This window comes from Pollachius pollachius (genome assembly GCF_949987615.1).
Source record: "Pollachius pollachius genome assembly, chromosome: 8".
NCBI classification, from domain to species: domain Eukaryota; kingdom Metazoa; phylum Chordata; class Actinopteri; order Gadiformes; family Gadidae; genus Pollachius; species Pollachius pollachius.
This window is the reverse complement of record NC_136941.1, coordinates 11252831-11280532: the sequence shown is the minus strand read 5'-3', so window position 1 is coordinate 11280532 and position 27702 is coordinate 11252831. Positions and strand designations below refer to the sequence as shown.

Here is a 27702-nt window from a genome sequence, read left to right as displayed (position 1 = left end):
TGTGCAGTTGGATTTTTAAAAGATGGGGCTTTGGGGCATTATTTGGTACATTCTGAAGATTACTGGAATGGGTCTTAATTAGATGAGGGACTTTGGCCCTTCCTTCAATTGCTGGCTCACCGACAGATGGGATCATACCAATTAACGAGCAAACTTTAGATAAAGTTCTCAGAGAGTGAGTGAGGAAACATTGAAGCTTAAATATACTTATTTGAATCTCTCTCACGCTCTTACACTCTTACACACACACACACACACTCTCTCTCTCTCTCTCTCTCTCTCTCTCTCTCTCTCTCTCTCTCTCTCTCTCTCTCTCACTCTCTCTCTCTCTCTCTCTCTCTCTATATATATATATATATATATATATGTTTTTTTCTTTTTATGTATGTAAATATATATATATATATATATATATATATATCAAAATATCTAGAGAGCGAGAGAGAGAGAGCGAGCGAGCGAGAGAGAGAGAGAGAGAGAGAGAGAGAGAGAGAGAGAGAGAGAGAGAGAGAGAGAGTGAGAGAGAGTGAGAGAGAGAAGATGGATGATCGATATACACACAAAGAACCCACTGTTACTGTCCATACTATATGTAACTTTTTTAAAATGTTCTGCCCTTAAACTATCTTTTGGCAATAACTAGTCTTTAAAAAACGGCGAACTAATGAATATTGTAAAGATATATAGACCAATCACACCAGGGGAACGAGCTCACGTTGGCCGACGTCACTCTGTCAAAGACCTATCCAATCAGGAGACTTGTATCATGTGTCAAATGTTATAGCGGAATCATGGCGCAGGAAAACCCGGAGAGTTCGCCAGCATCAAAGTTACATTTCGTGGCCTAGATATCTCTTTATTATTAAACTGATCATCGTCATATATATCTTCCTGTTGTCGACGACGTGGGGATCGGTGAGTAGACAAGAGGGAGCTGGTTGTCTTGTTTCAATCCGATGTGGTCGAGGATGCATCCATGCTGAGGGCCGATCACTTTATATACCTTTATATACATTTATATGCCTGTTATATACATGCATAAACATATAAACGTTTACTTACATTTAAATATATTTATATACCCTTTGTTTACGTTTATGTACTTGGATACGTTTGTATACCTTTATATACACATTTACTCTTCGTGGATATACGTTTATAAACTCATTTAATGTAGACTAATTGTATTTTATATACTATTAGATAGTGTACTATCTAATGTAGACTATTGGTAGTTTATATACTCATAGTTAGTGTACTATCTAATTTAGTCTAATGGTAGTTTATATATTCTTAGTTAGTGTACTATCTGATTTAGTGTAATGCTAGTTTATATACGCTGAGTTGGTGTACTATCTAATGTAGACTAATGGTAGTTTCTAAACGTTTAACGTTGTATACTCTTTCCCTGCCTAATTTAGATTAAAGGTAATTTACAGACGTGTATATCCTCTTAGTTAGTGTACTATCTAATGTAGACTAATGCTAGCTATACGTTTATTTATACTCATTTTCATTTTAATTCTGCGTTGATCATTGTATCCACACGTTTGACACCTCTATTCAATGTGTGCTTATCTGTGTATTCAATGCAAAAAGTGCAAAAACGTTGCCATGGACGACTATTAAAGTATCGCTATTCCACTATCTCAGTCTTGATAGTATTGACGTGCACAACTTTGTGCTGGGCCTTTATGGAAATTCCATGTAAAAGTTTAAGATAAACTTTATTATTATTGGACAGAGCTTGGGTGTTCATGAGTTGAAACTTGTTAACAACTAAGAAGACTAGGTTCTAAGTTATATTCTAACTATTACAATGCCTTACATGTATAGTGACACACATTATATTTGATAGCTGTATGTACAGTATGTTGGAAAAACCCACATCATTCCGCCATGTATTCATGGTAGAGTTTCCAGAAGGTCATTTTTTCAGTTTGGTAAAAGTCGCACCAATTTGTCTTACAAAACCTCTGTGGCAAAAATGGGACTTGAGCCTGCTGCCAGAGCCTTAACACTTCACACAACTACACACCCCCACCTAGCCTACTGCCAGAGCCTTTCCCCTACAACACTAACACACATTCTATCCTATCTTACTGCAAGAAACTTTCCCCTAAAACACTAACACTTATACCATCCTATCCTACTGCAAGCTCCTTTCACCATACAACAGTAACATATTTACTACTACCAGCTCCTTTCACCTTCAACACTAACACACATATATCCTATCCTACTGCATGCTCCTTTCTCAAAAACAACACTAACACATTTACTACCAGCAGATCCTTTCTCCTACAACACTAGCACACATATACTATCCTATCCTACTGCAATCTCTTTTCCCCTACAACACTAACACATATACTATCCTATCCTACTGCCAGCTCCTTTCCCCTACAACACTAACACATGCACACATGCACACCTCTATCCTAGCCGGCTAATGCTTGGTTTTGGAGGCCTCACATCAACCCCCTTCAGATGGAATGTGATGAGTGGAGCAGCCTGGCTTGCCTTTTTAGGGCCAAGCCTTAAAAGCCTTTGTAGTACCGGAGCAGGGTTAAGACCACTGCACTCCCATGTTCGGAGAACATGGGAGTGCAGTGGAATTAAGCCCTAGATCCTATGTGATGTTGACTTGGATCTAGAGTTTAGTTAGATCTAAGCCCTAGATCGTATGTGGTGGTGACTACATGGATCTAGGGTTTAGTTTACAACTAACCCCTCAATCCTATGTGGTTGTGACTCTGCATGGATCTAGGGTTTGGTTTAGAACGAAGCCCTCGATCCATTGTTTTTGTTGTTTGTATTGAAGTCATAATCTTAAGAAGATGTTACATTATATTCAGCCTCTGTAAGGGGTGGTACGCCACATGGCTTGCTCTCTAGTTGCCTTTTAACTTCTAAACTAAGCCATACAACTTTTGTCTTTTTATATGTCCTCCCCCCAGCAGTTGCACAACCATGGAAGGCCAACTGTCAAGAATCTGTTTCCCATTATAGGTGCTTGACTACCTCATCCAGACATTTACAGACACAACAATTACCATTGAACATTTCTTGAGAGTTGGCTTGAATCTAAACTAAGAGCAGTGTCTAAACGCTCTTACTCCCTCTATGTGGGGTGTGGGGTCCTCACCATCACCCAAGGTCATGACATAAGTTTACTTCCCGGAGCCGCAGCAGGGGGCCGCTCCTGTATGTGGCGAACTAGGGGGGACGGGGCAGTGATGGTGGTGGAGAGGGGTGCTGTTGGCCCGTCTTCCTCATCCTCTCTCCTCCCGCTCCGAGCATATAAAGTTTCTGTGGGCTATTCTTGGCCCGGACCCGGTAAACACACTGAAAGGTTACTCAATGCACCCGCTGGTTGTTTGTGTACTGACACAAAAGTGATTCGAACATTACGGGGCCGACGCTTTTGATGATGAGATTAACGATAGCGTCGACAGAGCCTGAAGATAGGGAGGTCGAACGTGGTCTGTGAACAGGTTTGGGCTGACTTTTTCCAAAAGGAGCACTGTGATCCTTAGTCTAAAAGGTTAAGAGCACACAAAGATTAGTGCACGTTTTTTAAGGACGGGTTGGCTTTTTGTTCATTAAAGTCAGAGTGTAAACAATAAGAAATTCTGTAATAATAAGTGAATCACCAAATATGGTTGTTTAACTTGAATTCCCCCAAATAGTATTTCGCTGTTGTGTAAGTAGTAAAAAAAAAAGAAATATGGAAGCAATGCTAGCTAAATTGGCTAAGTAGCCAGCCATAGAGCCGTGGCTGTCTGTGACTGTCCAGCAACACAAGTACAAAGAAGGAAAGAAAGGAACAATATGTGGGGAATAAGTACATCAACGCCACAGAGGGAAAGTCAGTAATCATCCCAAAAAAAACTAAAAGGAAGCAACAGGGCCAACAGAAGCTAGAGGAGGCCCCTCGGTATGTTTCATCCACTATGTCTGGTGTACACGCAGAGGGGGAAACCGCAGCTGAGTCACTGGGACAAGGAGGCCCGGTCTTCAGCCGGGACCGTACGTTGATGCGTCACAGAGCCTGCAGTGTGTGAACCCTGTGTGGAATGCGTGTGTCCAGGCTCTCAGTCATGTCGCTGGTGTTCTGCTCTGTGGAACACCGCAGAGGAGGAGGCCTAGAGAGAGGAGGCGGCATAGAGAGAGAAGGACAACCTTTGGGTCAATCTCCCGGTAAAGAGACGCCTGTGTATTTTAGGAAGGAATGATCATCCCTAAATCCCTAGGCAGCTAGGAGTGTGTGTGTGCGTTGGTGAGAGTGTGTGTGTTGATAACCTCTACTGTTCCGCAAGAGGCAGGGCACACGCTTGGTGGGTTTTGTGTGCAAGAGTATTGTTTTAAGTGTGGAAGGTTATTATCATGGTGTTGAATGCATAACAATTCTTGATGACGACATTATACAAATTTTTTATAAGCTCCAATAACTCTTAAACTAAACTCTTAATACTGCTGAACTAAGCAGCAGGTGCAGCAGTAGTTATAGACGCCTATAGAATTCATTTCTGCGCTCACGTACGGCAATTCCAATTATCTTTCTCTTTTACCTTTCAGCACAGTGTGTGATCTTCCATTACAAGTTTTATTATCACATTAACAAAAAAACCCGGTGTAAACCACAAATCCACGTCTGCTTTCCTAGCTCATTATGTTCTAATTGAATAGTCCCAAGGCAAAAGAACTTCCTAATTTGCTGCTATGAGCCTATACAACACTCTTAATCATTTTCTAGGAAACTCAAAAGACAACCCAGAATACTTTCTCCCAGGATTCCTGTACTATTCTCACAACAAGCATAGAGAACAAGACATGTTCTCTATGTCTCCATTTAATCAACTAGTTTGGTTTGTTCTCCTTAGATGATTGGTGGACTATTATGACAGGGGGCTCTGTGTTTTTGTCCTGGCTCAGCTGGCACTGGTCCTGTTAGAGGCTTGTTCTGGTTGGGGGATAGTCGGGGTGTGGGTGTGTTCCCCCACCCCCCTGCCTGGATATGGACACTGCCGCTGTATTTATAGCTCCTGAGCAGGAGGCACACGCACTATTTTTCAAACTCAGCTAAGTAGCTAGTCATACGCGCCAACAGAGCAACTGACTGTTGTATGTTCTAGAAACCGGACGGTTTTTACTGTGGAGCCGGCCTGTGAGGGCCCCTCAGGTAGGAGTTACACTTAGTTTAGTTGGTTAGTTAGGTAGTTGTGTTAGTTTAGTAGTAGTGTTTTGGTTTCTTCTAGTTTAAATCCTTTCAATAGTGTGTTTCTTGTTTTGATTTCTCAACTACCCAAAGCTATTTATCTGTACATTTTTCAAAATAGGAATATGTGAAGAAAAAAAAGTCCATAGAAATGTAAATCACACAATAGTTCCTGATAAATCAAAGTTCGGATTTGTGGTAATTCCTGATTGTCATTGTGTCTGCGCAACAACAAGCTAACCTTCGAGCGTGTTCGTTCGAGTGTGATGAGAGACAGGGCGCTCTTCGAGTGCCCTGTCTCTCATCACACTCTATATAAAAACATGTTCTAACAATTTACCTCCTTGTGCAACCTCTCCATCTACCACTAGATGTCAAGTCGAGTGCTCTGAACAGCCCCAGCCGAGAGCGACGTACCCATCACGGGGATCAGAGATGGAGAAGCCCGCGCTGCTAACGCAGCCGTCCACGCTGCCCTTCTTCGACACGGCGCACGCCTTCAACCTCCTGCGGGGGATCCACGAGCTGCGCGCCGAGCGCAAGTTCTTCGACGTCACCCTGAGCGCCGAGGGCCAGGACTTCCACTGCCACCGCACGGTGCTGGCCGCCGCCAGCACCTACTTCCGGGCCATGTTCACCGGCACGCTGCGGGAGAGCGCCATGGACCGCGTGGTCCTGCATGAGGTGTCGGCCGAGCTGCTGGGCCTGCTGGTGGACTTCTGCTACACGGGCCGCGTCACCGTCACCCAGGACAACGTGGACCTGCTGCTGAAGACGGCCGACCTCTTCCAGTTCCCCTCGGTCAAGGAAGCCTGCTGCGCCTTCCTGGAGCAGCGGCTGGACGTCTCCAACTGCCTGGAGATCCAGGACTTCGCCGAGGCGTACGCCTGCCGCGACCTGGCGGCCAGCGCCCGGCGCTACGTCCTCAAGAACATCATGGACCTGGCCAAGGGCACGGACTTTGAGAAGCTGACCTGGAAGCGCCTGCTGGAGATCGTGTCGGACGACGAGCTGTGCGTGGACAAGGAGGAGACGGCCTACCAGATCGCCACGCGCTGGGTGAAGGCGGACCTGAAGCGGAGGCTGCACTACTGGCCCGAGCTGCTGCAGCAGGTGCGGCTGCCCTTCGTGCGGCGCTTCTTCCTGCTGGCCCACGTGGAGAGCGACCCGCTGGTCTACCTGTCGCCCACCTGCCTGCGCATGGTCAGTGAGGCGCGCAGCTTCCAGTCCAGCGAGTACGACCGCCACGACCGGCCCTGCAACCGCATGCGGCCGCGCTCCTCCACGGGCCTGGCGGAGATCCTGGTGGTGGTGGGAGGCTGCGACCAGGACTGCGACGAGTTGGTGACCGTGGACTGCTTCAACCCCCAGACGGGGCAGTGGCGCTACCTGGCCGAGTTCCCCGACCACCTGGGCGGCGGCTACAGCATAGCGGCCTTGGGGAACGACATGTATGTCACAGGTAAGTGGACGGCCTGTCGGGAGAGGGACGGGTTCAGGTTCATCTTCACGCTGAGCTAGCTGGTTTCACTGATTGTAAGTCCAGGTTCGGCTTAGGACACCCAGGTCGTTCTGAAGTTCCCTCTAAATGGAGGACAGGGGGAGTCACAAGTTCAGCCTGTCGGCTTTATTCTCGGACTCTTTTTGAATGCTCTGCTTTTGAACTCTGTCATGACAGGAGATAGACGCTTTTTTTAATAGTTTTTTATTTACTCTACCAGAGAGAATCACTGGTATCCTGACTTTCTGTCCTGACCTCCTCCTCCCGCTCCTCTCATCTTACAATATGGCTCGCCTAGTGCGTATAAATAAACTACACTCATCCAGCCAGCTTGGTCCAGCAATGTGGAAGAGGAAACTGACACAAGACACTTTGTCCTCTCTGCGCTGCAGTGGCGGATTAAACCACCAGAGGCCTTCCTCATCCTCATCCTCAATGAGTTTTCATCAAGGCCACATGAGGCCATGGCCGCAACAGAAGAAGTATACTTAGGACCTACTCTCCCTCTGTGTTAACTCGCAGGCTCACTGTGGGACAATTATAATATATCCTGCTCAGTGGAGGTTTTTCCAATATCTTTCCCCTGGCCGGGCTAATGTTTAAGGAACCATATGAGGACGGTGCTCTGAGGCTCCACATTTAAAGAAGAAAGAGAGATCGATTGCTGCAACTATAAGTCTCTGAAGGCAAACTGGATTAACTAGACACCCAGCCTGCAGCGTAGAGCCCTATTATTCAAACCCATCGTTGATCATTATGTCCACCGACCGAACCGATGGCACCGCAGGAAAGTCGATGAAACCGTTTACAACCGCTGTGTTCATCTCTTTATCTACCTAGGTGGCTCTGATGGCTCCCGGCTCTACGACGGCGTGTGGCGCTACAAGTCGAGCGTGAACGAGTGGACGGAGGTGTCGCCCATGCTGAAGCCCCGCGAGTACCACAGCTCCTGCGTGGTGAAGGGCCAACTGTACGTGGTGGCGTCCGACAGCACCGAGCGCTACGACCAGGCGCTGGACTGCTGGGAGGCCCTGCCGCCCATGCTGCACGCCATGGACAACTGCTCCACCACCACCTGCAACGGGCGCCTGTACGCCATCGGCTCGCTGACGCCCGAGGACACCATGGCTATTCAAGGGTACGACGGCGAGACCAACCGCTGGTCGCTGGTGAGCGCCGGCCAGCTGCCGCCCTGGTCCTTCGCCCCCAAGACTGCCACGCTGGACGGCCTCATCTACTTCATCAGGTGAGGAGAGCTGTGGGGGACACGCCCCTGACTGAGGACACGCCCCCCCCCGACTGGGGACAAGCCCCCTTACTGGGGACACACGCCCCTACTAGGGACACGCCCCCTACTGGTGACACCGGGAGAGTGATAAATAACAACGAAAAGGCGTTCATATTGGAATGTGGCGCCTACTTCCGTGATCTAATCAGTTGTATTTTTCATGTAAAATAGGATGTGAGCATGCTGGAAAATATGTCAATATAGGAGATAAGTTCTAGTAAGAGTTAAATTGATTTTTTATATAGGTATTTCATTAGTACACGGGATTGGATGTTATACTGTAATACTGACCTTCCAATGTCAAAAGTTATATTTTTGTTAAATGTTGTCTTTTTAAATGTGTTTTATCCAGGGATGACTCTGCTGAGGTGGATGTTTTCAATCCAAAAAAGAACGAATGGGACAAGATCAGCCCAATGAACCAGGTATCAATGTTGATATTATCGTGTCTCCTTTATCAGGTTAACCTGAAATGTCCTCTCATGATATGACACAACTTCTGACCACAGCCACATATTACTGAGGAGCAATCTGTTATAACTATTGAATGATCTATAGCTTACTGTCTCCAGCCCATTTTTTATCATAGCTAAATGTGACCTTTTTCTTGTCAGAGAACACCTTTGAGTCATAATTTCGGATATTGAATGAAAAAAATGACTCACTCAAAATATCTCTGTGCTCTATTCCTTCCAGGTACACGTCGGCGGCAGCGTGGCGGTACTGGGCGGGAAGCTGTACGTGTCAGGCGGCTACGACAACACCTTCGAGCTGTCGGACGTGGTGGAGGCTTACGACCCGGCCACCCGCGGCTGGGTCATCGCCGGCCGCATGCCCCAGCCAACCTTCTGGCACGGCAGCGTCAGCATCTTCCGCCAGTTCATGCCCCTTGTGGCCAGCACCTTCGAAGCCGCGGAGATCCCCGACTCCAACGCGGTCCGCCTGCACCGACAACACAACCGCCAGCAGGCACTGCTCAACCTCCACAACAATCTCAACCAGAACCAGAACCATGACGTGAACCCGGCCCGCTGAGGAACGGAGGCCACACCCACAGTACTCTCTCTTTATCTCCCTCCAGCCTCCTGGAGGGAGATAAAGTTGGCCCCACTAACGGGTTTAACTCTAAATTCACCTCCTGGACATGTGGAAGCTGTACAAGAAGCAGAAGAAGAAGAAGAAGAAGAAGAAGAAGAAGAAGAAGCACTTTGGTACTATGAAGGTTTTCCCATCTGACATTCTCGCGGTTGGCAAGCCTGCTATCCTGCCATCGCTGATCAGTGCTCATGGTTATGAGTAGGTCTGATGGACTAAAGGATTTGACAGACCCAGTTAGATGTTTCCAGGACATCCCTGACAGTTTTTGGATAGCGGTTGATTTTTTCGTCAGTTAAAATCAAATGTAGCACGGTTGTGGTCAAGAATCCGTTGAGGATCAATAATATCCCTGACACCCGCTAACATTCCTAAATTTTGAGTCCTGACCTTTTGTTAGCTAGATCCACACGGACATGCAAGGCTTTTCTTGCCACTCTGTGGGGGCTGATTCGCCAATGTTATGTAGAATGTCACGTGTACAATAATCCCAAGTCCACATATTCTAACTCCTGATTATGAATTTGACTAAACAACAGCTCCCGTCTCTGTAGTTATCAAGTGTTGCACCTTTAAAGATGTTTACAATCTTGCTGAGTTTCAATTGCAATGCATAACTTTTATTGTATTATTTTTGTCACAGAAGAAAACTAACTTCTTTAGCGTGTTGAAAAATTTAAACAAATTAGAGACATTTTCTTGATGTGGTCTAAATCGGACAGGTTGCCCTATTAAAAATAATTGTTCACTCCTGATCCTTGGCAGATATTTCTGGGTTCCAGTACATAATGTGCTGGAAAAGTATATTTTTGAATGTTTTCTTTTTTATATATATTTATGCTTTTGTATTGTTTTATTAGTTGTAACCCAGCAGTGGTTTGCGGTGGTGGATTTTCAAACACAACTGGAAGTGCTACAAATCTCTGAATTTGATTTTTTTGTAAAATAGTATTCGAAGTAACACTTTTCTTAATAGGTTGTTGTTTTCATACATATATTAGTATTGTTTAAGCTATTTTCCTATATATATCCATCGTTGCCTGAATGTAATGTGTTTGTGTAACATTGATGTCTCGAATGGTAGCAGAAATAAAACCCAGTCTGTGTAGTATGCTGCTTCATGTCTGTTTTGCTGCTTTTGAAAGTCAAGCTACACTAATCTAATTCATGGTCTGTGGTGAACAAGACAAGGTTAAGTGAGCAAATACTTATCTTTTATTAGATCAAAACTAAGTAACAGCCTCTTGTGCTCCAGGATGATCAGTTTTTGATTGGTGAGGACACTGATCTTGACCAATGATTTTGTTGCAGCCGTTAAGACCGATTTCTAGTTCCACTTCTTCGAATTTGCGCCCCTTGTTACTCCTTTGTTGTCTTTAATACTAAACAACCAACAAAGCAATGGTTTCTTTTTTTCCTTCTACTTAGAGACATTTACTTCCACACTAGGCATGTCAACACCCAAACATCAAAGATTAGATTCATAGTTTCAACTCATGATTATGCTAACACATGCTCATACAAAATGCTTTTCAACCACACTTTTAAGGAAGGTTGGAATGGGGGACGGATCATTCCCTTGGGGCTGTACGTGGATTATGAGCGTATCAGTCATTATGTCTCCTTCAGCTCTCGCTCTGGCACTGCTAGGTTCTCTCCGATCCGCTCCAACACCACCGTGGTGTACGAGCATGGCTCCAGCTGAGTCTGCTGCAACCCCTGAGACGGGGACGATGTTCCCCGGGCATCCGTCCCCTACCCCCAGGGCCTTAATGGATACCCCGTCCTCCATCACCACCACGGGAACAAAGCTGTCCGGATCCAGGCCCGGGTCTGGAAGGGACAACTGCTGGCTCGGATCCTCCTGGATCGGCAGGGCCGGGGGGAGAGGGTCCGGCGTGGTGCTCAGCGTCATGGGGGACTGCGTGGCTTCGCCCTCGGCCTGGCCCTCTATGATGAGGTTCCTCAGCTTCCTCTGTTTGGGGTTGTAGTTCTCCATGCGTTTGTGGATAAGACTGTGACGTCGCAAGTGAGCCTTGGAAAGTACATGAGAGGGTGTCAAGTCGTGTGGCCATCGGGGGACGGTGGTGCGTTATAGGTTTCTCGTTTGGCCGCATGTTCACAAACCTACCTGTCGGGTGAACTTGTAGCCACAGTCGACACATTCAAACTTCCTCACTCCCTTGTGGCGCCGCAGGTGAACTCGAAGTTGTTCCAAGGCTATAAAGGGACAAGACATACACGCCATTTTAATAGAATGGGATGATAATTGGCAAGAAAAAATAAGATGTATAACAGACTGAAATACATAACAGGACATCATCATAACAGATCATATTTTGTGTGGAATTCCTGACCTTTAAAGGTTTTGCCACATATGTGACAACAGTGAGGCCGCCCCTCCTGGTGCCTGCTGGCGATGTGGCGAACAAGCGGGCCTTTCTCCGTGAAGCGATGCTCGCAGAACTCACAGCCGAAGGGGCGCTCACCCGTGTGGGTCCGGTTGTGCTTGTCTAGACTGGCTAATATCACAAAGACACACAGAAAGTGATGATTACTTTGGGAAAATTGTGTTGTTGCTGTACGGGGATCGTTGTGAGGCAAGATCTCTATAGGGGTTGCGTATATGACTGATCTGTATAGGATCACCATAGGTAACCATAATTACTCAATAATACATCATATATGTTTGAAGAATAAAGACACAACTCTATCTATTTATCTACCAACAAAGCTTGGAGATCAAGCTTTTAAGAATAATCTACAGCTGGGAGACATTTTCAAACAGAAGAGGTTTGGGTAGGTAAATGTCTTAGATATTGAGAGGCCAGTCCTAACCTTGCGTCCTGAAGGTCTTGCCACAGAGATGGCACTGATACGGCCGTTCACCAGTGTGCACCCGCAAATGCATGATCAGGTTGGTCTTCTGGGTGAACGCATGGCCACAGTAGCTGCACACGAATGGCCGCTCGTTTCTGTAACACAGAAATGATAGGATTATCCACATGGTGCAAGCCAGACGCCCGACATCAACATAAAAAGACTGAAATGCAACATTTACATATCATTGTTTTGTAATCTGTTTACATAATTAAAAAAATCTAAAATCCAAAATAATAATTAAATCAAACAATAACAATCCAAAATATCACCTGAAGTGACAGCAAGTTACATGAAAGATTCATTGAGTGCGGTCTGTGATTCCCAACCTGTGAATAGCTTTGATGTGCATCTGCAACCCGTTCCTGCTGGAGGCGCGGTGAGCGCACTCCTCGCACACGAAGGGCTTCTCCCCCCGGTGCTTTGCAGCCTCGTGCACGCGCAGCTCTGTGCGTGTCAGGAAGCCCTTGGTGCACTGGGAACACTGGGAGAATAGATTCATAGGACACGGTCAAAACAGAGTTTCACCTCAGGGTTATCTTCATCTCAGAGAAATCCCCGGAATACAAAATGCAACGCTAGTGTGAATAATAAAGTGAAATGTTCATACAAGCTACAACAAGCTACATGTGGAGTATAACTTACTGCATGCGGTTTGGCAAAGCCGTGGATCTTGATCAAGTGCATCGTCAGATCCCTCTTTTGCATAAACTGTTCAGGGCATGACGTACACTGGAATGGATGTGCAGAATAAGGAGATTTAGTTGGAATCAGGTACCAAAGGTTTGGTCGTTTTATTGAATCACAAAGTATTATATTATAAAAGATCATTAATGATCACTGATCACAGATATAATAATCAAAAGGTGTTGATACCTTATTGGGCATGTCTCCTGTGTGGGAGATCATGTGTAAACGAAACTCCTGTTTTCTCTTGAACACCGAGGGGCATATTGTGCAAGAAAATGTCTGCAAAAGAACCAGGAAACAAAATGAGGAACATCAAGAGGACTCTTTTATCCTAGACAACCCTAATAAATGCAATATTCAATTTTGATTAAAGCTAAAAGGAGCTCTACATTTTAAAGTGTACACCAATCCATTGAGATGGATTAATATGTGCACCTTGATACACTAGAACTAAACCGAAAAACATGCACACAAATACACACACAAAACTTGCCCATTCACTGAATGGCTCAGAAGAACAGATGCATTCACTTAACATTTAGTCGTTTTCCATTTGTGCAAAAGAGAGGAATAAAGCGGGCCAATGAGATGAAATCATCTATCCTGTTTTATTTTTAGATCTCAGCTTGAAAATCGTTTCGTCTTCCAATTTTTGACTTGCAAACCTTCAGCATGTGGCCACTCACCACCACTTTTGAACAGTTTCTGGCCTCGTGTTCCAGAAGGTTCTCTTTCCTGAAGTACCGCTTCCCACACTTACTGCACACAAAGGGCTTCTCGCCTGTGTGCCTCCTGAAAACCAGACAGTCAAATCAATACAGAACAAATCAAATCCAAACGCAGATGACCAATCCTCGACCCCAACCCCGTACCTGTTGTGAACCTTGAGGTAGTATTTACTGCGGAAGGTCTTGTTGCAAACAGGACACTGCACAGGCGGCTTTTTGGGGTCGGCTTCTGTGGCCTCACCGTTTTCCTTCTTCTCGGCCTTGCGGGGTACTTTACTCCTTCGACTTGACCCCGGGACTGCACTCGGCTCGGCGACGGGGACGTACTCCTCGCCCGAGTCTTCGTCGACCGCATCGAAACCGCCGCCCCCGTCCTCCGCCTCCCGATGGAGGTCGTGACCCAGCGCGTCCGTGAAGTCCATCTGGACCTCGGACATCTGAATCAAGCAAACACACGTTCACATCAGCTGCATCGAACAGCAAACACGCAACAATAGCAACGTGATCCTGATGTGACCTACCTGTGTTTCTCTACTCGAATGCACAGGTGTCCGGTCGATCGGTGCACAGTGATTGCTCAACTCCACCGGTCTGACATGCGGGGCTCCTGTGCTGCCGTTATCCTGCCCTGGAGGTTCAAAGGTCTCCCCTGGCAGGCGACGAGGGCACTTGACTTTGCGTCCCGAGCGTGTGATGGCGGTGACCTTTGAGGTCACAGTGTCATGGGGGCTGGGAGTGGATGAATCTGCACTGGGCTTATAAGCACCCATTTCTTTATGGATTGAACAGGGCTCAATTGTTTCCCTGGCCTTCTTAGGTCTTCCTCGTTTGCGCTTCACTGGCATGGGTTCTCTTAAGCTTTCGCTAAAGGACTGACACAGTGCAAGTGCTTGTGGCACACACAGGCACACCGCAGCACACCGCACATTATCCAGGTTCAAGGCGTCTAGCTTTAGCTCTCCTGTGTATACAAAGTTGAGCAGGAGCTCCAGCCCGTCGTTAGGGCAGTCTTTAAGACGAACCTCCCTGCTGGGGTTGTCGTCGTCTCGAAAGAGATCACTGCAACAGGCGAGGACGTTGCGGTGGGCCATGTACACGACCCCATCGCCAACGTCCAGGGCGGCGTCGCAAAACCGCCCTAGCGTCCTCTGCTGGTTTAATGAGGAAAGTACATTGTTTGCATGGTTGCTGTCTTGCGGAAACATTTTTCGCAGTTCAGATGGCTGTTGGAATGCACACCGTGGGCCTTTGAATGAAAACTGGAAAAGATCAATGTATATTTCAGTAGGCGTTATGATTAGAGCATTATTATTATTATTATTATTATTATTTTTTTACAATATTAAGAAAGGATTGTAGGTACATTTAAAACGACTCTCCGTTTAGTGTAATTTGGTACCAGCAGTGTAATTCGATATTGTATTAAACACTATGTCCTGCCATTATTATCCTTGAAGAATAAGCAATTTAGCCTGTTAAGGGACGTGCAATTATACATTTTCATGATATGCAAATGTAGTCATCTACTCGCTTTAGAGCAGTTCTCAATGCAATGTATATGTCCTGACATAATTACTAAGTGTAAAATTCATAATGTCAAGAACGTTACAACGCTTGTCAAGTAACAAGTTCCAGCCAGCCTATCTCTGGTGGGTCTTAAATTGTTGCAAACCCCTGCGCTGAGCTCGACGTTATGTCCCACCGCATATGTTTAAAGACACTCCCTTAACGATCTCTTCATTGGGATATCTCAGTACAGACTTTAACCGTAATCTTATTTAAATCACAATTGCTATTAACCTGTAAATAACGTTATTGATCTTGAAATGATCAGCAAATAAATAAACAAAGTAGCTAACGTTATGCTACATGTGTACCTTGTTTCGGGTAGGCCCTTCAATGTTTGAAAGGAAGTGGATGTGACGCCGTTCACCAACAAACTCTGCGAAATGTTGTTTTCCACAATAATAGCTATTTTTTGGTAATATGAATTCTTTCCCTCAGCTTGAATACATATGCTCTAGTATAATCGTGTGAGCATTTTTTCGCTTTTGTTTTCCTTCAATGAAACAGGAAAAATGTATCGAATAACTGCTGTAAGAAACTAAACTCCGCGTTGCTTTTGGTCGGCCATCTGAGGATCTGTTGCTTTCACATGGCTAACTGGTAAGATTGTTAGCACGCTCGCATGTACAACGTGTCTAGAGCTAGCTCATGGTTTGCCTTGATTTTATAGATGACTGACCAAAAACACATCTAAAGGGTTTAGGGAACATTTCATGCATGTAACGACATTGTGGTAAATTACATATGTATTAATATAAATGAGATTAAATACAAGATCGGTAGCGACTCGGCTGACTGGATTACGCTAGCATACATGTTGACAACATAACGAGTTAATGTTGCATGTTTATCAGTAGACTAAGTGAATTAGGTCACATGTTTACCAGAAGACAGATTGGTTTAGGTTAAATGTTTACCAGTCTGCAGACTGGGATAGTTTAAATGTTTTCATAATGAAGGATTTTCTTTGTATATATGTTTACCAGTAGACAGATTGGTTTAGGTTTTAATGTTTACCAGTATACGGAATGGTTTAGGTAACATGTTTACTAGTAGACATATGTAGCAATAGATAGATCCCTAGCAGATCCCAATTGAATAACTTCAACATCTTGTTTTTTATTTGTATTGGCGTAGTTGATTAAAGTGTTTTTATTAACGGCTCATAGGGTTGACCACATTAACTATTGAGGTTATGTTGTAGTGTTAATATCAGAGTGGTGGTCAATTGTTACATAGATACAACATGCAGGCGATCATATGAAAAGTTTGAAAACTGTTTGAAAAATATCTTTCTCTTCTGTCTCTTTCTAGCATGTCCCATCTCCCATCTCCCTTCCAGTGACAGCGCATTGACCGCCGGAACATGAAGGTAAATAAATTGGCTCAAGAAAAGGGGGCTAAGGCTTCCTCTCTGAAGTGGAGGAACACCAAGGCCCAACGCTGCACAACTCGCGTGAACTCATCTGAACTCCCCTCAACCCCTGTTATGGTCAAAATGATCAAGGAACACCAAGCAGCAGTAAAGAAGAAAACCAAAGTGAAAAGGCTGAAAAGGAAAGCCAAGACCCTTTCTGGATCAAAAGAAAAGAAACACACTTCCTTTGAGTCTGAGAAGACATATCCAAATACTAACGGGAATTCGGAAGTTACAATGAACATTGATGCTGATGACTGGCAAGAATGGAGTACCAATGGCAAGAGCTCACTTGGGAATGGTGAGAAGTCCGCAGATGGCGTAGAGACTGTGAGCTCCGGGCGCTTGGAGGGAGAATCTTTTCATTACTGCGCAGAGAGAGATGAAGACCGGAATCATGCAGTGCTTGTCATGCAAAAGTCTCAGGTATACAAAGCATTATGAGACAGTCCAAATCAGTAAATGTTTTAAGCTGCTTTGTTTAGGTCACCATTGAAATTCTTGCATAACCTTTTCTTTTTGGCTGAATGAAACAAAGTAAATTTCGCCGGTGCCTGTTACATGGTAAAACAACTATGTGGTTTTGTCTCTGCGACAGACGCTGTGTTTCCGAGGAAAGTGCCTTCTGACCTGCCTGTACGGGCGCGTTGAGGTGATGGGGTTCACCATCGAAGAAGGCCAGCAGCCGTATCCCCTCTTCTCTCCGGCCTCTCACTGCCCGCTGACGGTCACCGCGCTGGGAAGCACCGATGATGCCCGAGACGAGGGCATGGAAGCCACTGCGATCCTCCGCAAGTATCTCTCGCCCGGTAACTACATGAAACCTCTGACACCCATATCATGTGATACTACATGTTAAAACATGCACCTCCTTCATCCTTCAGTCACAGAATACTTCCATGTATTCCTTTTTACTATTCATGTACTTTACTATTCAAGGTAAGTTGAATATTAGGATACATGGTTGTATGTGTGTTAAGATGGGGTGAGGCGTTTTGGATGATTCCTTCAAGCTTCCTTTCACCAAAGATCTTCATTGTCAACTTTTAGACATCCTCCAAAGCCCGTAGTAAACTAGCTGTGGCACTTTTATGATATCTATTTAAGAGAGAGTGTTATAAGAGTAACATTATGTGTGAACATTTTGCTGCCTTACCATGTAACACAAGCAGTGAGGATTATGAATATGTTGGAACCAACCAGCAAGGAAATGCTGCAGATGTAGTTCATTTTATTTCAACACTGTATAACTGATATGTCTCCCTTTTTATCCAGCATCACGGAAAAGGCTTTTGAGAAAAATCAACCTAAACTCCTCTGTGATCCTTCTGGAGCCCATGGAGACCTCTCTGACCCGCTTCCTTTGTAGCTTCCCAGATCTCAGTGAACTGTTCAGTCCCCCTGTGGTGAGTTCAGCCAGAGATACACTTTATATATTTTTATAAGTTGTTTCATTCCCATCATTATCGATCAAGTTAACCAGCCGGTTGGAGATGTTCACTAGAGTATTTCATGTTTGATACATCAACATTTTCTTATGGACATACCCTTTACATGTTTCTTGTTGCACAGATGGTGTCCTGTAATGAGTTGGCAGCGCTACAATCCATCATAAAATCTTCCAATATCTCAACACTATGAACTGTTATGCCCAGAAGGGAAATGGACTGTACGGACTAGGCTTGATCAAAGTTTTCTCTCCCTCCCGATTGATAGAGCGAGCTCATGTCGGCGGTGCTGGACACGCCCCTCAACGGGCTGGGTATGATCCCCCTGGTCAGTGACGTGGAAGGCCTGAGGATGTCGAAGAGCTACAGAGAGGCCCTCAACACGGTGGTTAGCGCTTGCAGAGGTACATCCTATAATCCATCCATTGGTCTACTAGACACTAAGGGCTCCTCTTTAGGGTCTATGCAGAGGTACATCACATAATCCATTGGCGGTCTGCTACAGACTAAGGGATCATCTCTAGGGTCTTTTCACACAAGAAACCTCCTTTTTTCTTTCTTTCCAGGAGACGGGGATGGTTGCGTGGTGGTCCTTGTATGTGGAACTAAGAACGTAGGGAAGTCCACCTTTATCCGAGTCCTCCTCAATACTTTGCTCAATCAGTAAGTATGAATTTCAATAATGTATTGGAGATTAACTGATTTTTTTATGCAAGTATCATGTATGATGGCTGTATCAGACTAACCACAACATTTCCCTAAAAAAAAATACAATTTTATGCTTAAAATATAATTTGACACAGCCATGTTGAATGTCCCTAAATAAGACCATTAACGGCAAACTAAACCTAAACTCTTCATTAAAATGTGGAAATGGAATCTGAGAACTGCGCATTGGCCCGTAGTAAAAGTGAAGAATTGTGAATGGGTATTGACGGGGGATGGTTGTACTGCTGAACAGTTTGGTTCATGGAACTGTCATAATAATTTGACCTTTGGTTTTCGAGGTTCGACGTTTAATGGGATGCCTTTGCCCTTCCAGCACTACGGGTATAGATTACTTGGAGGGAGACCTGGGACAGACTGAATTCACCCCGTCAGGCTGCCTTTCCCTGTCTACTGTGACAGAGCCACTCTTGGGTATGCTGATGTCTTTCTTCTCCAGGATGCTTTTAGTTTGCCCTAGTTTTTATAGCATATCCTACGAGGCATAGAGCCGCGGACTGACTTAAGCGCTCTTTTAAGGTCCTCCCTTCACACACCAGCGCACGCCAGAACACATGATCTACTACGGCCAGTCGTCCTGCGACTCGGACCTGGACCGCTACCTTGAGTCCATCAAGTCCCTGTGGAGCAGGCGTTCCCAGAGCAGGGACACCCCCGTGGTCATCAACACCATGGGCTGGGTAAAAGGTCAGTGTCCTGAACGCCGTGAAAGAGTTCAGCCCTTCCCCCGGGGGGGGTGTGCGTGTAAAACGGTTGAGCTGTATCGTCGCCCCCTGCTGGCCGTCCTGCAGGCTTCGGGTTCCAGCTCCTGGTGGACGTGCTCCGCCTGCTGCCCGTGACCCACGTGGTACAGCTGGGCCATGGCGAGTCCATGCACTGCCCCACGCTCACGCTGGACCTGCTGCAGATGGCGCAGGGCTACCTCACCAAGCCCCCGGCGCACACGGCCATGGACGAGTTCACGGAGGGCCACAGCCCCGCCCGCACCTACACCCACCTGGCCGTGCAGTCCGCCTTCCAGGGCGTGGGGCGCCAGGGAGCATCGTGAGTGGGCCGCAGTGATGAGATGAAGAAAATACAGAATATTATTTATTTATTTAGTGGCAGTCATTGCTAAAACTGTGCATGATCACTGTATTCTAGGGCCCCTAACGGAAGTGCCTGTGATCGGTTGGAGCGCCTCACTTATTGCTGAGGTGTAACGATTTGTAATTTGATTTGAATGTAATGGGTGTTGAAAAAATGTAACACCCAGTGCTATTTCTTTGAGTTTTTAATGCATTAATTGTGATTGTGATAGGCTTATTGAGTTTAGCTCATACGAGTTGGAAATTAATGATGTTATTAATTGTGCAGTCATTCCAGTAGAGTAAAGGAAAAATGGGGATGAAAAGCATTTAAATACTTCCACCACTAGGGGTCGCTCTAACCTCAACTCTCAATAATCTCCCAGGAAACACCAGCGTAGCAATGAACTCCGAGAGCTCTCTCTGCTAGCTTACCTGAGTCAACTCCAAGAAGCTGAACAAGGGCCCGTCAGGCAGCTGCACTGCCTCACCCCCTACCAGGTACCGGTATCTGCTGTAACCAAAGATCCCTCTATATCCTTCTATACAAACAGCAAGCTTTTGATCACTCATACCACCCATACAATGCTACAACGTACTCCTCTAAAATAGTATTTACAGTCAAATAATATTTGACTGTTGGGCTGCAGGATTTTCATTTAGGCCTAGATTTATAACGATGTTGTCAAGTGATTTCCGACTAACTGAGATGGACATGTTTGACCTAGTATCCTCTGTATTGCATCTTTCTATATGCGGTCGGGATATATATATTAGCCTTGTTTGATTTTATTTTGAATGGTTTTGTTTATTTTGCCTTGGTAAAGGTCCCTCACACAGCTGTGGCTATCGGTGTGACCCACTGCGAGGTGGCCCCCAGCCACGTGCTGTATGCCGCCAACGCCAGCCTGGTGGGGCTGTGCTGCCTGCCAGAGAAGGTGACGAGCCGGGGAGGCCCGGTGGTCCTCTCCAATGCGCCCCTCTGCCCCTGTGTGGGCTTCGGTGAGTGGTGACCTACCGGGTCTTTACTTTGTACAACAAGCAGCTGTCCTCTCCATAACCTGTGTACTGACCCACACCATTTGATGATGAGGTGAAGTTTGAACGGTTTATCGTTTTGACCACGTGTAACGGTTGCCAGGTGTGCTCCGGGGAATCGACATGGCGCGAGGCCTGTACTTCCTACTCACCCCTGTGGACCCCTCCATCCTCCGCAACGTCAACTGTCTCCTCCTGGGGGCCATCACCCTGCCCTCCTGCATCCTCACAACACAGGTGAGCCAAGCGCTGCCTTTATCATTCTATGCACCTCCCGAAACCACATGGACAGTTTAAAGCATGAGTGGAAAAAATAAATAGTCAAGCTTGAGTTTTGCATGGATGAATGATACACATGTCATTGCGTTTTAATTTCTCCCGCCTCTGTTTTCAGTCTGGCTTCGAGGAAGAGAAGCCATATGTCACCACGGACTACAGTTTTGATCTGACCGGAGCAGGGAAGATTCGCGTCTTCAAAGGCATTGTACGGCCCGGTCAAGTGGGGAAGTAGCGACTTCAGAGACACATCAGTTTGTTGATTCTCTATCCTTGCTTAAAGACTTGTTGCAGCAAGCTTCCACTTGACAGAGCTGAGATTATGCTGAACTGAGGGAGGGGCTACTGTGAAAAGAAGGTCCATCATTGGTGGAGCGTGGATTGCTCCTTCCTATCAATGGATGTCCCGACAAGTACTGTGGAGAGAACAAATAGTGAAATGAATGACACTGGGTTCCACTCTCCTTTTCAAGACAAAACCTAAGCAAGCATTTACAGTTGAAGCTCTTATTTCATGTCATCATTCAATGGCATTCCAAGCAGATACTCAATATTTGTTACAACATTAAAAGTGAAATTCCTTGTTTTTCAAACTTCTGTGATTTTATTGTCAGTGTGAAAGCAGTGAGCAGTCCGGACAGGGAAGTGTTAAGTGCTTGGTGACTCAAAGCATACAATTAAACCTTGGTGCTAAAATAGATGCTAAGTGGAACTGAAATTAAAAACCAAAATAACGACTGCATAATATTACAGTAGTGAGTATGGGTCTTGAAATGTAAAAGCCTCTTTCTCTGTGCTTGCGCAGTACAAAGATTATGCAGGCTCAATTTAGCACCTCATTATTGAATGCTCTTGAGCATGAAATTAATTTTGTTTGCACCAATGTCAATTTGACCTTATAGCTTTGGGCATTTGCATTCTACTGCATTTCATTAATGGGGGTAGAGGCATAGAAAATACATAGATTGTATTGTTTTGCATTTACAAATTAACATAGTTTATTTTCTATTGTAGGAGTCTGCTGTAAAATGAAGTCCCATCGTATCGGTGGGCAACATTTCACTTGATTTACTTACTGAGCTATTTCTCACTACATTAGATTGTCAGGAAGTAGATGACATTCAACTCCTCCTATCTCTGCTTAGGATCCAATCTAAACAACTTGGACCCTATAGTTACTACCAGCAAATGTTTATAAAGGGTAAACAATGTTATTTGCCTATAATCGAGACAAGGCAGTAGGTGGAAGCACCAAGAACTCCAGTCATAAACATCCATTCATGCCGAGGAGAATTTCTCATTTGTTAAGTGAGCTATTTAAACATGCCCTGTATGTCCCTTGTCTGGCTTTGTTTGCTGTTGGTCCACCAGTGTGTGAGTGTGTGTGTGTGTGTGCGTGCGCACAGTCAAACAAGCAGAGCTACATTGTGGTTGTGTCATTGTTTTCACTTTCCCAGGATGGGCATTTTCCAATAGAGCTCATGCAGAATAAAGAGAGCCATCCACTCAAGTCTGAACATATTGGGGGCAAACACAGTGACACAATAGAGGAAATCACCATGGTTTGTAAAAAGGCTCCACAGTCAATATTAGAGGCTGCAAAGTCATCTTTGTTTTATATTGGAGGTGTACTTTCTCCTGGTTTGTATGTAATCCAAATCCCAATTGGAAAATACAATGAGTTATCCTACAGTTATAAACTGTTCCATTTTCACCACAGTACTTTGAGATGATGGCTGTGGTAAAAAGGTACTCCTGTGCAGGACTTGCTTTGTTGGTCCGGTGAACATATTAGGCTTTAACTCCTAAGGAGTGGGGGGGGCTGTTATGGAACTGTAGAAGAAAGTATGAGGACCACCCATCTAACAGTAACAGATTCACTCATGGAAGTAGCTGGTGTGTTGTGCCCTATCTCTGTGTGGTTTGTGTGTGTGTTTGTCAACACAGCTTTGGATAAGCTGTTTACCTGGGGCCAGGAGTAAATCGAAGGTGCTGCGTGGCTGTCAGACAGGTTGGATTTACTCTTGCCCTAAGGTAAATAATTGCTTCCCTATGTTGTGTTCGGACATGTTTTGCATGTAATAACAGACAGACAGACACACACACACACACACACACACACACACACACACACACACACACACACACACACACACACACACTTGAATGACTGGATTCAAGTTCAACGTGATCAAAATAAAGTAATTACCAACTATTAAAAAATATTTTTGAATGTAATGGTTTATATATTCCACTTTTTCTTTCTCAATGCTATGTAGGTCATCTCTTATTGCGTTGGTTTGCAGCATCCAGGGTTTGCAGATGTTTATACAATGAATACGGTGAGACTTGATGTCTTCGGCGCCCCTAGCGGCGACATGTTGACATCGTCACAGAAACGGCGATTCTTTGTAGATCCAGGTTGAGGTGGTCTGAATGAATGGAACAGAGCTGATGGTTGATTGTCAGCCGACTTCGATCGAGGCAAGGAGGGGGAAATGTGACAAACTTTAACAGAACCTAACTTAGAGTTGATGGCGGTGATTTAACTTGTGTCGTTGTGGTATGGACGTAGAATGTCTCCTGTTCCGTATTGAACACGTATTGGGATCTGGAACACGAACCTTTGCTAACAAAAAGATACAGTGGACCTCGAGGAGATCTTCACACAGATTGCATCAACAGGTCGTTATGTACTGCTTTGTCACGTTTAACATCAAACAAACACTGACGCTGGAGAGGGGAATGCAAAATGTTACTTCTGTCAATAATTTAGTGCATTAGTCGTGATCTGAGCACCAATTTTCACAATTAACATTCGACCCAGGAGGCTAACGAGTGTGAAACGAAGCTACACGCAAAGCACAATGAAGACGTGAAGGAATTCTCATTTACATCCGATCCACGACGGAGCAGACCTGCGTCGAGGAGTCTCCAGGAGGATCGCATGCTTAGATGGTTCCGAACAAGTGGACCATGAATTCAGTTCTCCACAAATCACCCCCGAGGAGTTGGCTTGGTCTAAAACTACGACTCAGTAAGTAATATTGTGTGGCATGTTGTTGTATTCGTTTTGTCTACTGTAAATGGTGTTGGGTCTATTCAAAGATCGGATTTTACGGGACAATTGGTCACATGGGCATTGTAGGTTATGAAGGCTGGTCCGGGACCGGGACAGATAGAGACGTTTCAATTTCTTTAACATACATAAACAAGACATTATCTTCCCATCCCATCAAGTGAGCGGGTGGATTAAAACGTAAGAATTGGGCTCTAATATGTTGGATGGACTCATTTACACTCTAGGCATCGTGAATCCAAACCTCAAATGGAGTTGGGACATTTAAAATTGGCACCATTGTCCCTTTTTTTCAGACACAACATAACACACAGGCCTACATTTTTCCTCAAAATAAAACCTGACTGCCTCTAGCGACTATACATGACTGTCTGAGGCTAGTATGCCAGCAACATTACCCATTGCCTTTACATGAAGTTCATTTATACGCTGTCACACCGTTCACATTGCCACAGTGTGGTCAGCCAATGTGTTCATACAGTAAGCAAGGTCAGCATGGAGTTAACGCTGAGCAGCCTAATTAGCAGAGTCTGGAACACCTCAGTGTTCCAGGCCAACAGTCCTAAGCCTGTCTTAAACACACTAGTCTAATCTGAGAGCAGATGTCTAGATTCTATTCCCCAAAAGCATAAATGGGGGAGATATTATTGACGGATTATGAATTTGGTGTTAATATGTCAGGCATTTCACTATAATTGTTTGCACCTATTTGAAGGCATTTCATGTTCAAACAAATCCCATTAGCTGTCCAAGTCGACATGGATTGGAGATGGACCGCTCACAGTGCATTTAGAACCTGACTGACATGGCTGCAAAGCCCTAGCTAGTCTGCCTCCTATAATCTGGTGTAAGGCCTGGCCCATTGCTCGTAACCATCTAAACTTCCTTCTTCAGATTATCTCCCATTGTTCCACTTTTTCTTTCCCACCATCATTTATTTCTTTCGTCTTTTTACTTTCCTGTTGCTAGTCTGGTCTAGAGTGAGTTCTGCTTCTTTGCCTCTCCCCATTGACTTTTACTGCTCGAGCTTAGCTAGTCAAAGCATGTCTGTTTCTGTCCTATTGCAGAATAGTTGTGTGACTCTGCTTTCTCAGCTATGCTCATAGATTTTCTTTGAAACACAGAATATTTTCATTTGAATAGGGATCAATGCTTATTTTGGCTCATATCGAGTACATTGTCCCAGACTGTAAATCAGTGGCTTCCACACCCCTCTGCAAAGTAATTTCCGATGTTGTCCCTCAACCATGAAGTAATCCGATAAAACATACGCTCACAGCTGGAGGCCACCCCGCCCCACTACCCCTCTGTGATATAATTTCCCATCAGGCCCCACCATAGAACAGAACCATCAGACCACAGTATAGATAAATACTGTCATATAGTGCACTATTCACCTGTGCTTCACCTTGCCCATTGTGTTCCAAGGAATACATTGGTTTATAACTTTGGTTCAAATTGCAAAGGCTGGCCTCGCCCGGAAGGGGTATTCATTCATAAACTAGTGTCAGCTGTTTTAAATTATTATACAAAGAATACGGCAGAGCCAAAGGCTTTTCTAATTCGTTTCCTGTACTCGCTTTAATTTCACCTGAGTATAGAATTCCTCTAAAGAGCGGCTTAAGTCATTCATCTTTTGTTGGCTTCATATTATAACGTGAGCCATATTTATGTTGGAATTTGTGTGAAAAAGGAAAATATTTTTTATTAAATTAAAGTTTAGTTACCAACGTCAATATTATTTGTAACAGAGAAAGACGATGAGGGTCAAAGTTGTATTGTATCTCTGTAGACTTAGCAATATGTCTGTTGGGCTTTATTTCAAGGATAGAAAGAAACTTACAGATGGACTCGAACGCTCCAAGCATAATGGGAAATGTTTATTCCTGATTGTATCCTGTAGTCAAAATGCTCCCACCTGGTAAAATGACTGTTTACTAATATTACAGCCTTCTTTATGACAGTAACCATCCTTTCATGGAATAGGTGTTTTGATTTTCTCCAAAGTCTGTTATTGGTGGACCTTTGACAGCCTGCAATTTCAGCCAGATGGTTTCAATTATAGGATTATTCATCTCAACAAGTTGATGTGCTGTTGTCCCTCTGAAGAGCTGTATGAACTTTGAAATGATATGTTTGATGGCAATTTACTCGGTCCTACCCGCCCTGTTCCATGTGCACACAAGGGAGTCCACCCCATGCACTGATGGATTGTTCCTGCACAAAAGCTCTGAGAACCTGAATAGTGCTATTTATTGTTGTTGCATTTGGTTCAAAGTGTTGGCCCACCTGGGTCCTGGGCTTGTGCTGTGCAAAGTGTGTGTCACATTGCTGTCAATGGTGATAAAAAAGTATTTAATATAAATATATATCATTTTTTTTGTTGTTATTAAATATTTGACATTTGTCTTTAATAACAATACTCACCCAGGCTCATATTTGAACAAGACTTTGTGATGTGCATTACATCTTCCATATTGCAGATTGCATATTTGATATACCATATTGCTAGCAAAGGAAAGAGCTCGCTTTGGCTTTTACTCAGATAATAAACTCACCCCCCACCCCTGCGCTCAACGTCTGGGAGTGTCAGTGAAGGGTTAACTCGGTCGGTGAGATGCGCAACCTTGCTAAATATAACTCAAAACCTTCTCCACATGGTCATGCACAAGCTCTCCACTGCACTCTCTCTGTCAACACTGAGGCGTAGACACTCAGTGCCTCGCACACACTTCGGTACTACTGACTCCTTCAGCTCCTAATTATACTGGCTCTTGGTTAAACAACAAATTTCTCCAACGGCCCCTTAATACTTCAGTTAGTGTGTTGAGGGCCAATTTACCGCCTCATGGGTTACGCGGATGTATTGTGTTTGTTCTGTCTTCATGGCACACACACACTCGCTGAAGCACCGCATTCAACATTTTCCTTTCACTTTGAAAAATTTACTACGTGGGGATCCAGAAATAAGTGCTGTGTTGGGATGTCTTTGTAAATCGTGCCACTCAAGCTATTGCTCACGTAATGCAGGCACATCTGAAGGCACATCATTGTAACCCATGCTCCCTAATGGCCATCATTAACTACAAGGAACATTTTATTGTGTTTCTTTTGTTTTATTTGATTGACAAAATGATAAATTTGTCATAATTAAAGTTGGCGCACCTATGTGGCAGCACCCTGGTCTATTATAGTTAAGCTTCTCACCTTCCCACTCAAAGAGGAACGAAGCTGAACACCCAGGAGCTCCAGGCAGCTGAACAGCTAGGATCTAAAAAAACAAACAGAATGGCGTTCCCCTGAGGATTTTCTTTAGCGATCTAATTAAATGTATTTGATGCAGGTCTTATCACAGCTTAACAAGCCTCTGTGTTTATAAATCCACCATAGCCCTTGTGTTTTAACAGAGCATGAGAAGTGCGTCCACTCGTCCTCCTCATGAAGGTTGTGAACGGGGGACGACGCCTCCTCCAGTCCTCTTCCTTTGTTTGTGCAGTAGGTGGAAATTGGCCTGTGGGGTTTGCAGCGAGGTTCTCATGCTGCACGACCGCTCTCTTCATTAAATAGGAAACTCTGTGCTCAAGGCGGGTTAGGGATTATTACCATATGTCTGCAGAACCTAGCTCCCATTCTACCCTCTAATTTCTTATACCAAAATTGGACATTTGGGTTGGTGTGTGTG

At 44.8% G+C, this 27702-nt stretch overlaps 4 protein-coding genes across 8 annotated transcripts in view; 3 read left to right on the top strand and 1 right to left on the bottom strand.

The window, feature by feature from the left end:
• The first annotated feature begins 783 nt into the window (after positions 1-783).
• Positions 784-10070, top strand: klhl21 (kelch-like family member 21). Its single transcript, XM_079742558.1, has 5 exons — positions 784-915; positions 5593-6683; positions 7563-7968; positions 8363-8435; positions 8707-10070. The coding sequence occupies exons 2-5, from the start codon at positions 5657-5659 to the stop codon at positions 9043-9045; spliced, it is 1845 nt and encodes a 614-aa protein (XP_079598684.1). The 5' UTR covers positions 784-915; positions 5593-5656; the 3' UTR covers positions 9046-10070.
• A 277-nt stretch (positions 10071-10347) lies between these two features.
• On the bottom strand, positions 10348-14650 carry zbtb48 (zinc finger and BTB domain containing 48). Its single transcript, XM_079741831.1, has 10 exons — positions 13925-14650; positions 13548-13840; positions 13362-13467; positions 12862-12954; positions 12631-12717; positions 12315-12469; positions 11944-12080; positions 11463-11627; positions 11237-11325; positions 10348-11140 (listed from the first exon to the last, which is right to left on the bottom strand). Exons 1-10 carry the CDS (start codon positions 14606-14608, stop codon positions 10622-10624), a joined length of 2328 nt encoding a protein of 775 aa, XP_079597957.1. The 5' UTR covers positions 14609-14650; the 3' UTR covers positions 10348-10621.
• Positions 14651-15567: 917 nt separating this feature from the next.
• nol9 (nucleolar protein 9) lies at positions 15568-21507 on the top strand. Of its 2 annotated transcripts, XM_079742235.1 has the most exons (13): positions 15568-15702; positions 16284-16812; positions 16985-17195; positions 17662-17792; positions 18103-18238; positions 18401-18497; positions 18877-18974; positions 19080-19247; positions 19352-19604; positions 20014-20128; positions 20455-20629; positions 20769-20902; positions 21060-21507. In XM_079742235.1, exons 2-13 carry the CDS (start codon positions 16336-16338, stop codon positions 21174-21176), a joined length of 2112 nt encoding a protein of 703 aa, XP_079598361.1. In that variant the 5' UTR covers positions 15568-15702; positions 16284-16335; the 3' UTR covers positions 21177-21507. The 2 variants fall into 2 exon arrangements, with proteins under 2 accessions (XP_079598361.1, XP_079598362.1); XM_079742236.1 differs by lacking the exon at positions 15568-15702 and having other exon boundaries at positions 16191-16812.
• A 1976-nt stretch (positions 21508-23483) lies between these two features.
• Positions 23484-27702, top strand: part of plekhg5b (pleckstrin homology domain containing, family G (with RhoGef domain) member 5b) — a gene marked incomplete at its 3' end in the record, with an annotated part of 51775 nt that continues 47556 nt past the window's right edge. For 3 of the 4 annotated variants that reach the window (XM_079740691.1, XM_079740689.1, XM_079740690.1), the window contains exon 1: positions 23485-23978. In XM_079740691.1, coding sequence (XP_079596817.1) covers positions 23897-23978 — 82 coding nt within the window. In that variant the 5' untranslated portion in view covers positions 23485-23896. Of the gene's footprint in view, positions 23979-27702 lie in introns of all 4 variants that reach the window. The other variant, XM_079740693.1, reaches the window with a different exon arrangement.

What these genes read in the sequence shown, in the direction of transcription:
- klhl21 (XM_079742558.1), top strand. Translation starts at nt 5,657, where the DNA reads ATGGAGAAGCCCGCGCTGCTAACGCAGCCGTCCACGCTGCCCTTCTTC. An exon ending in GAACGACATGTATGTCACAG is followed by an intron (nt 6,684 to 7,562) that starts GTAAGTGGACGG and finishes TTATCTACCTAG; the next exon opens with GTGGCTCTGATGGCTCCCGG. An exon ending in GGCCTCATCTACTTCATCAG is followed by an intron (nt 7,969 to 8,362) that starts GTGAGGAGAGCT and finishes TGTTTTATCCAG; the next exon opens with GGATGACTCTGCTGAGGTGG.
- zbtb48 (XM_079741831.1), bottom strand. Translation starts at nt 14,608, where the DNA reads ATGTTTCCGCAAGACAGCAACCATGCAAACAATGTACTTTCCTCATTA. An exon ending in TACCTCAAGGTTCACAACAG is followed by an intron (nt 13,468 to 13,547) that starts GTACGGGGTTGG and finishes TCTGGTTTTCAG; the next exon opens with GAGGCACACAGGCGAGAAGC. An exon ending in GAAACTGTTCAAAAGTGGTG is followed by an intron (nt 12,955 to 13,361) that starts GTGAGTGGCCAC and finishes GTTCTTTTGCAG; the next exon opens with ACATTTTCTTGCACAATATG.
- nol9 (XM_079742235.1), top strand. Translation starts at nt 16,336, where the DNA reads ATGAAGGTAAATAAATTGGCTCAAGAAAAGGGGGCTAAGGCTTCCTCT. An exon ending in AACTGTTCAGTCCCCCTGTG is followed by an intron (nt 17,793 to 18,102) that starts GTGAGTTCAGCC and finishes CCCGATTGATAG; the next exon opens with AGCGAGCTCATGTCGGCGGT. An exon ending in CCTGCATCCTCACAACACAG is followed by an intron (nt 20,903 to 21,059) that starts GTGAGCCAAGCG and finishes CTCTGTTTTCAG; the next exon opens with TCTGGCTTCGAGGAAGAGAA.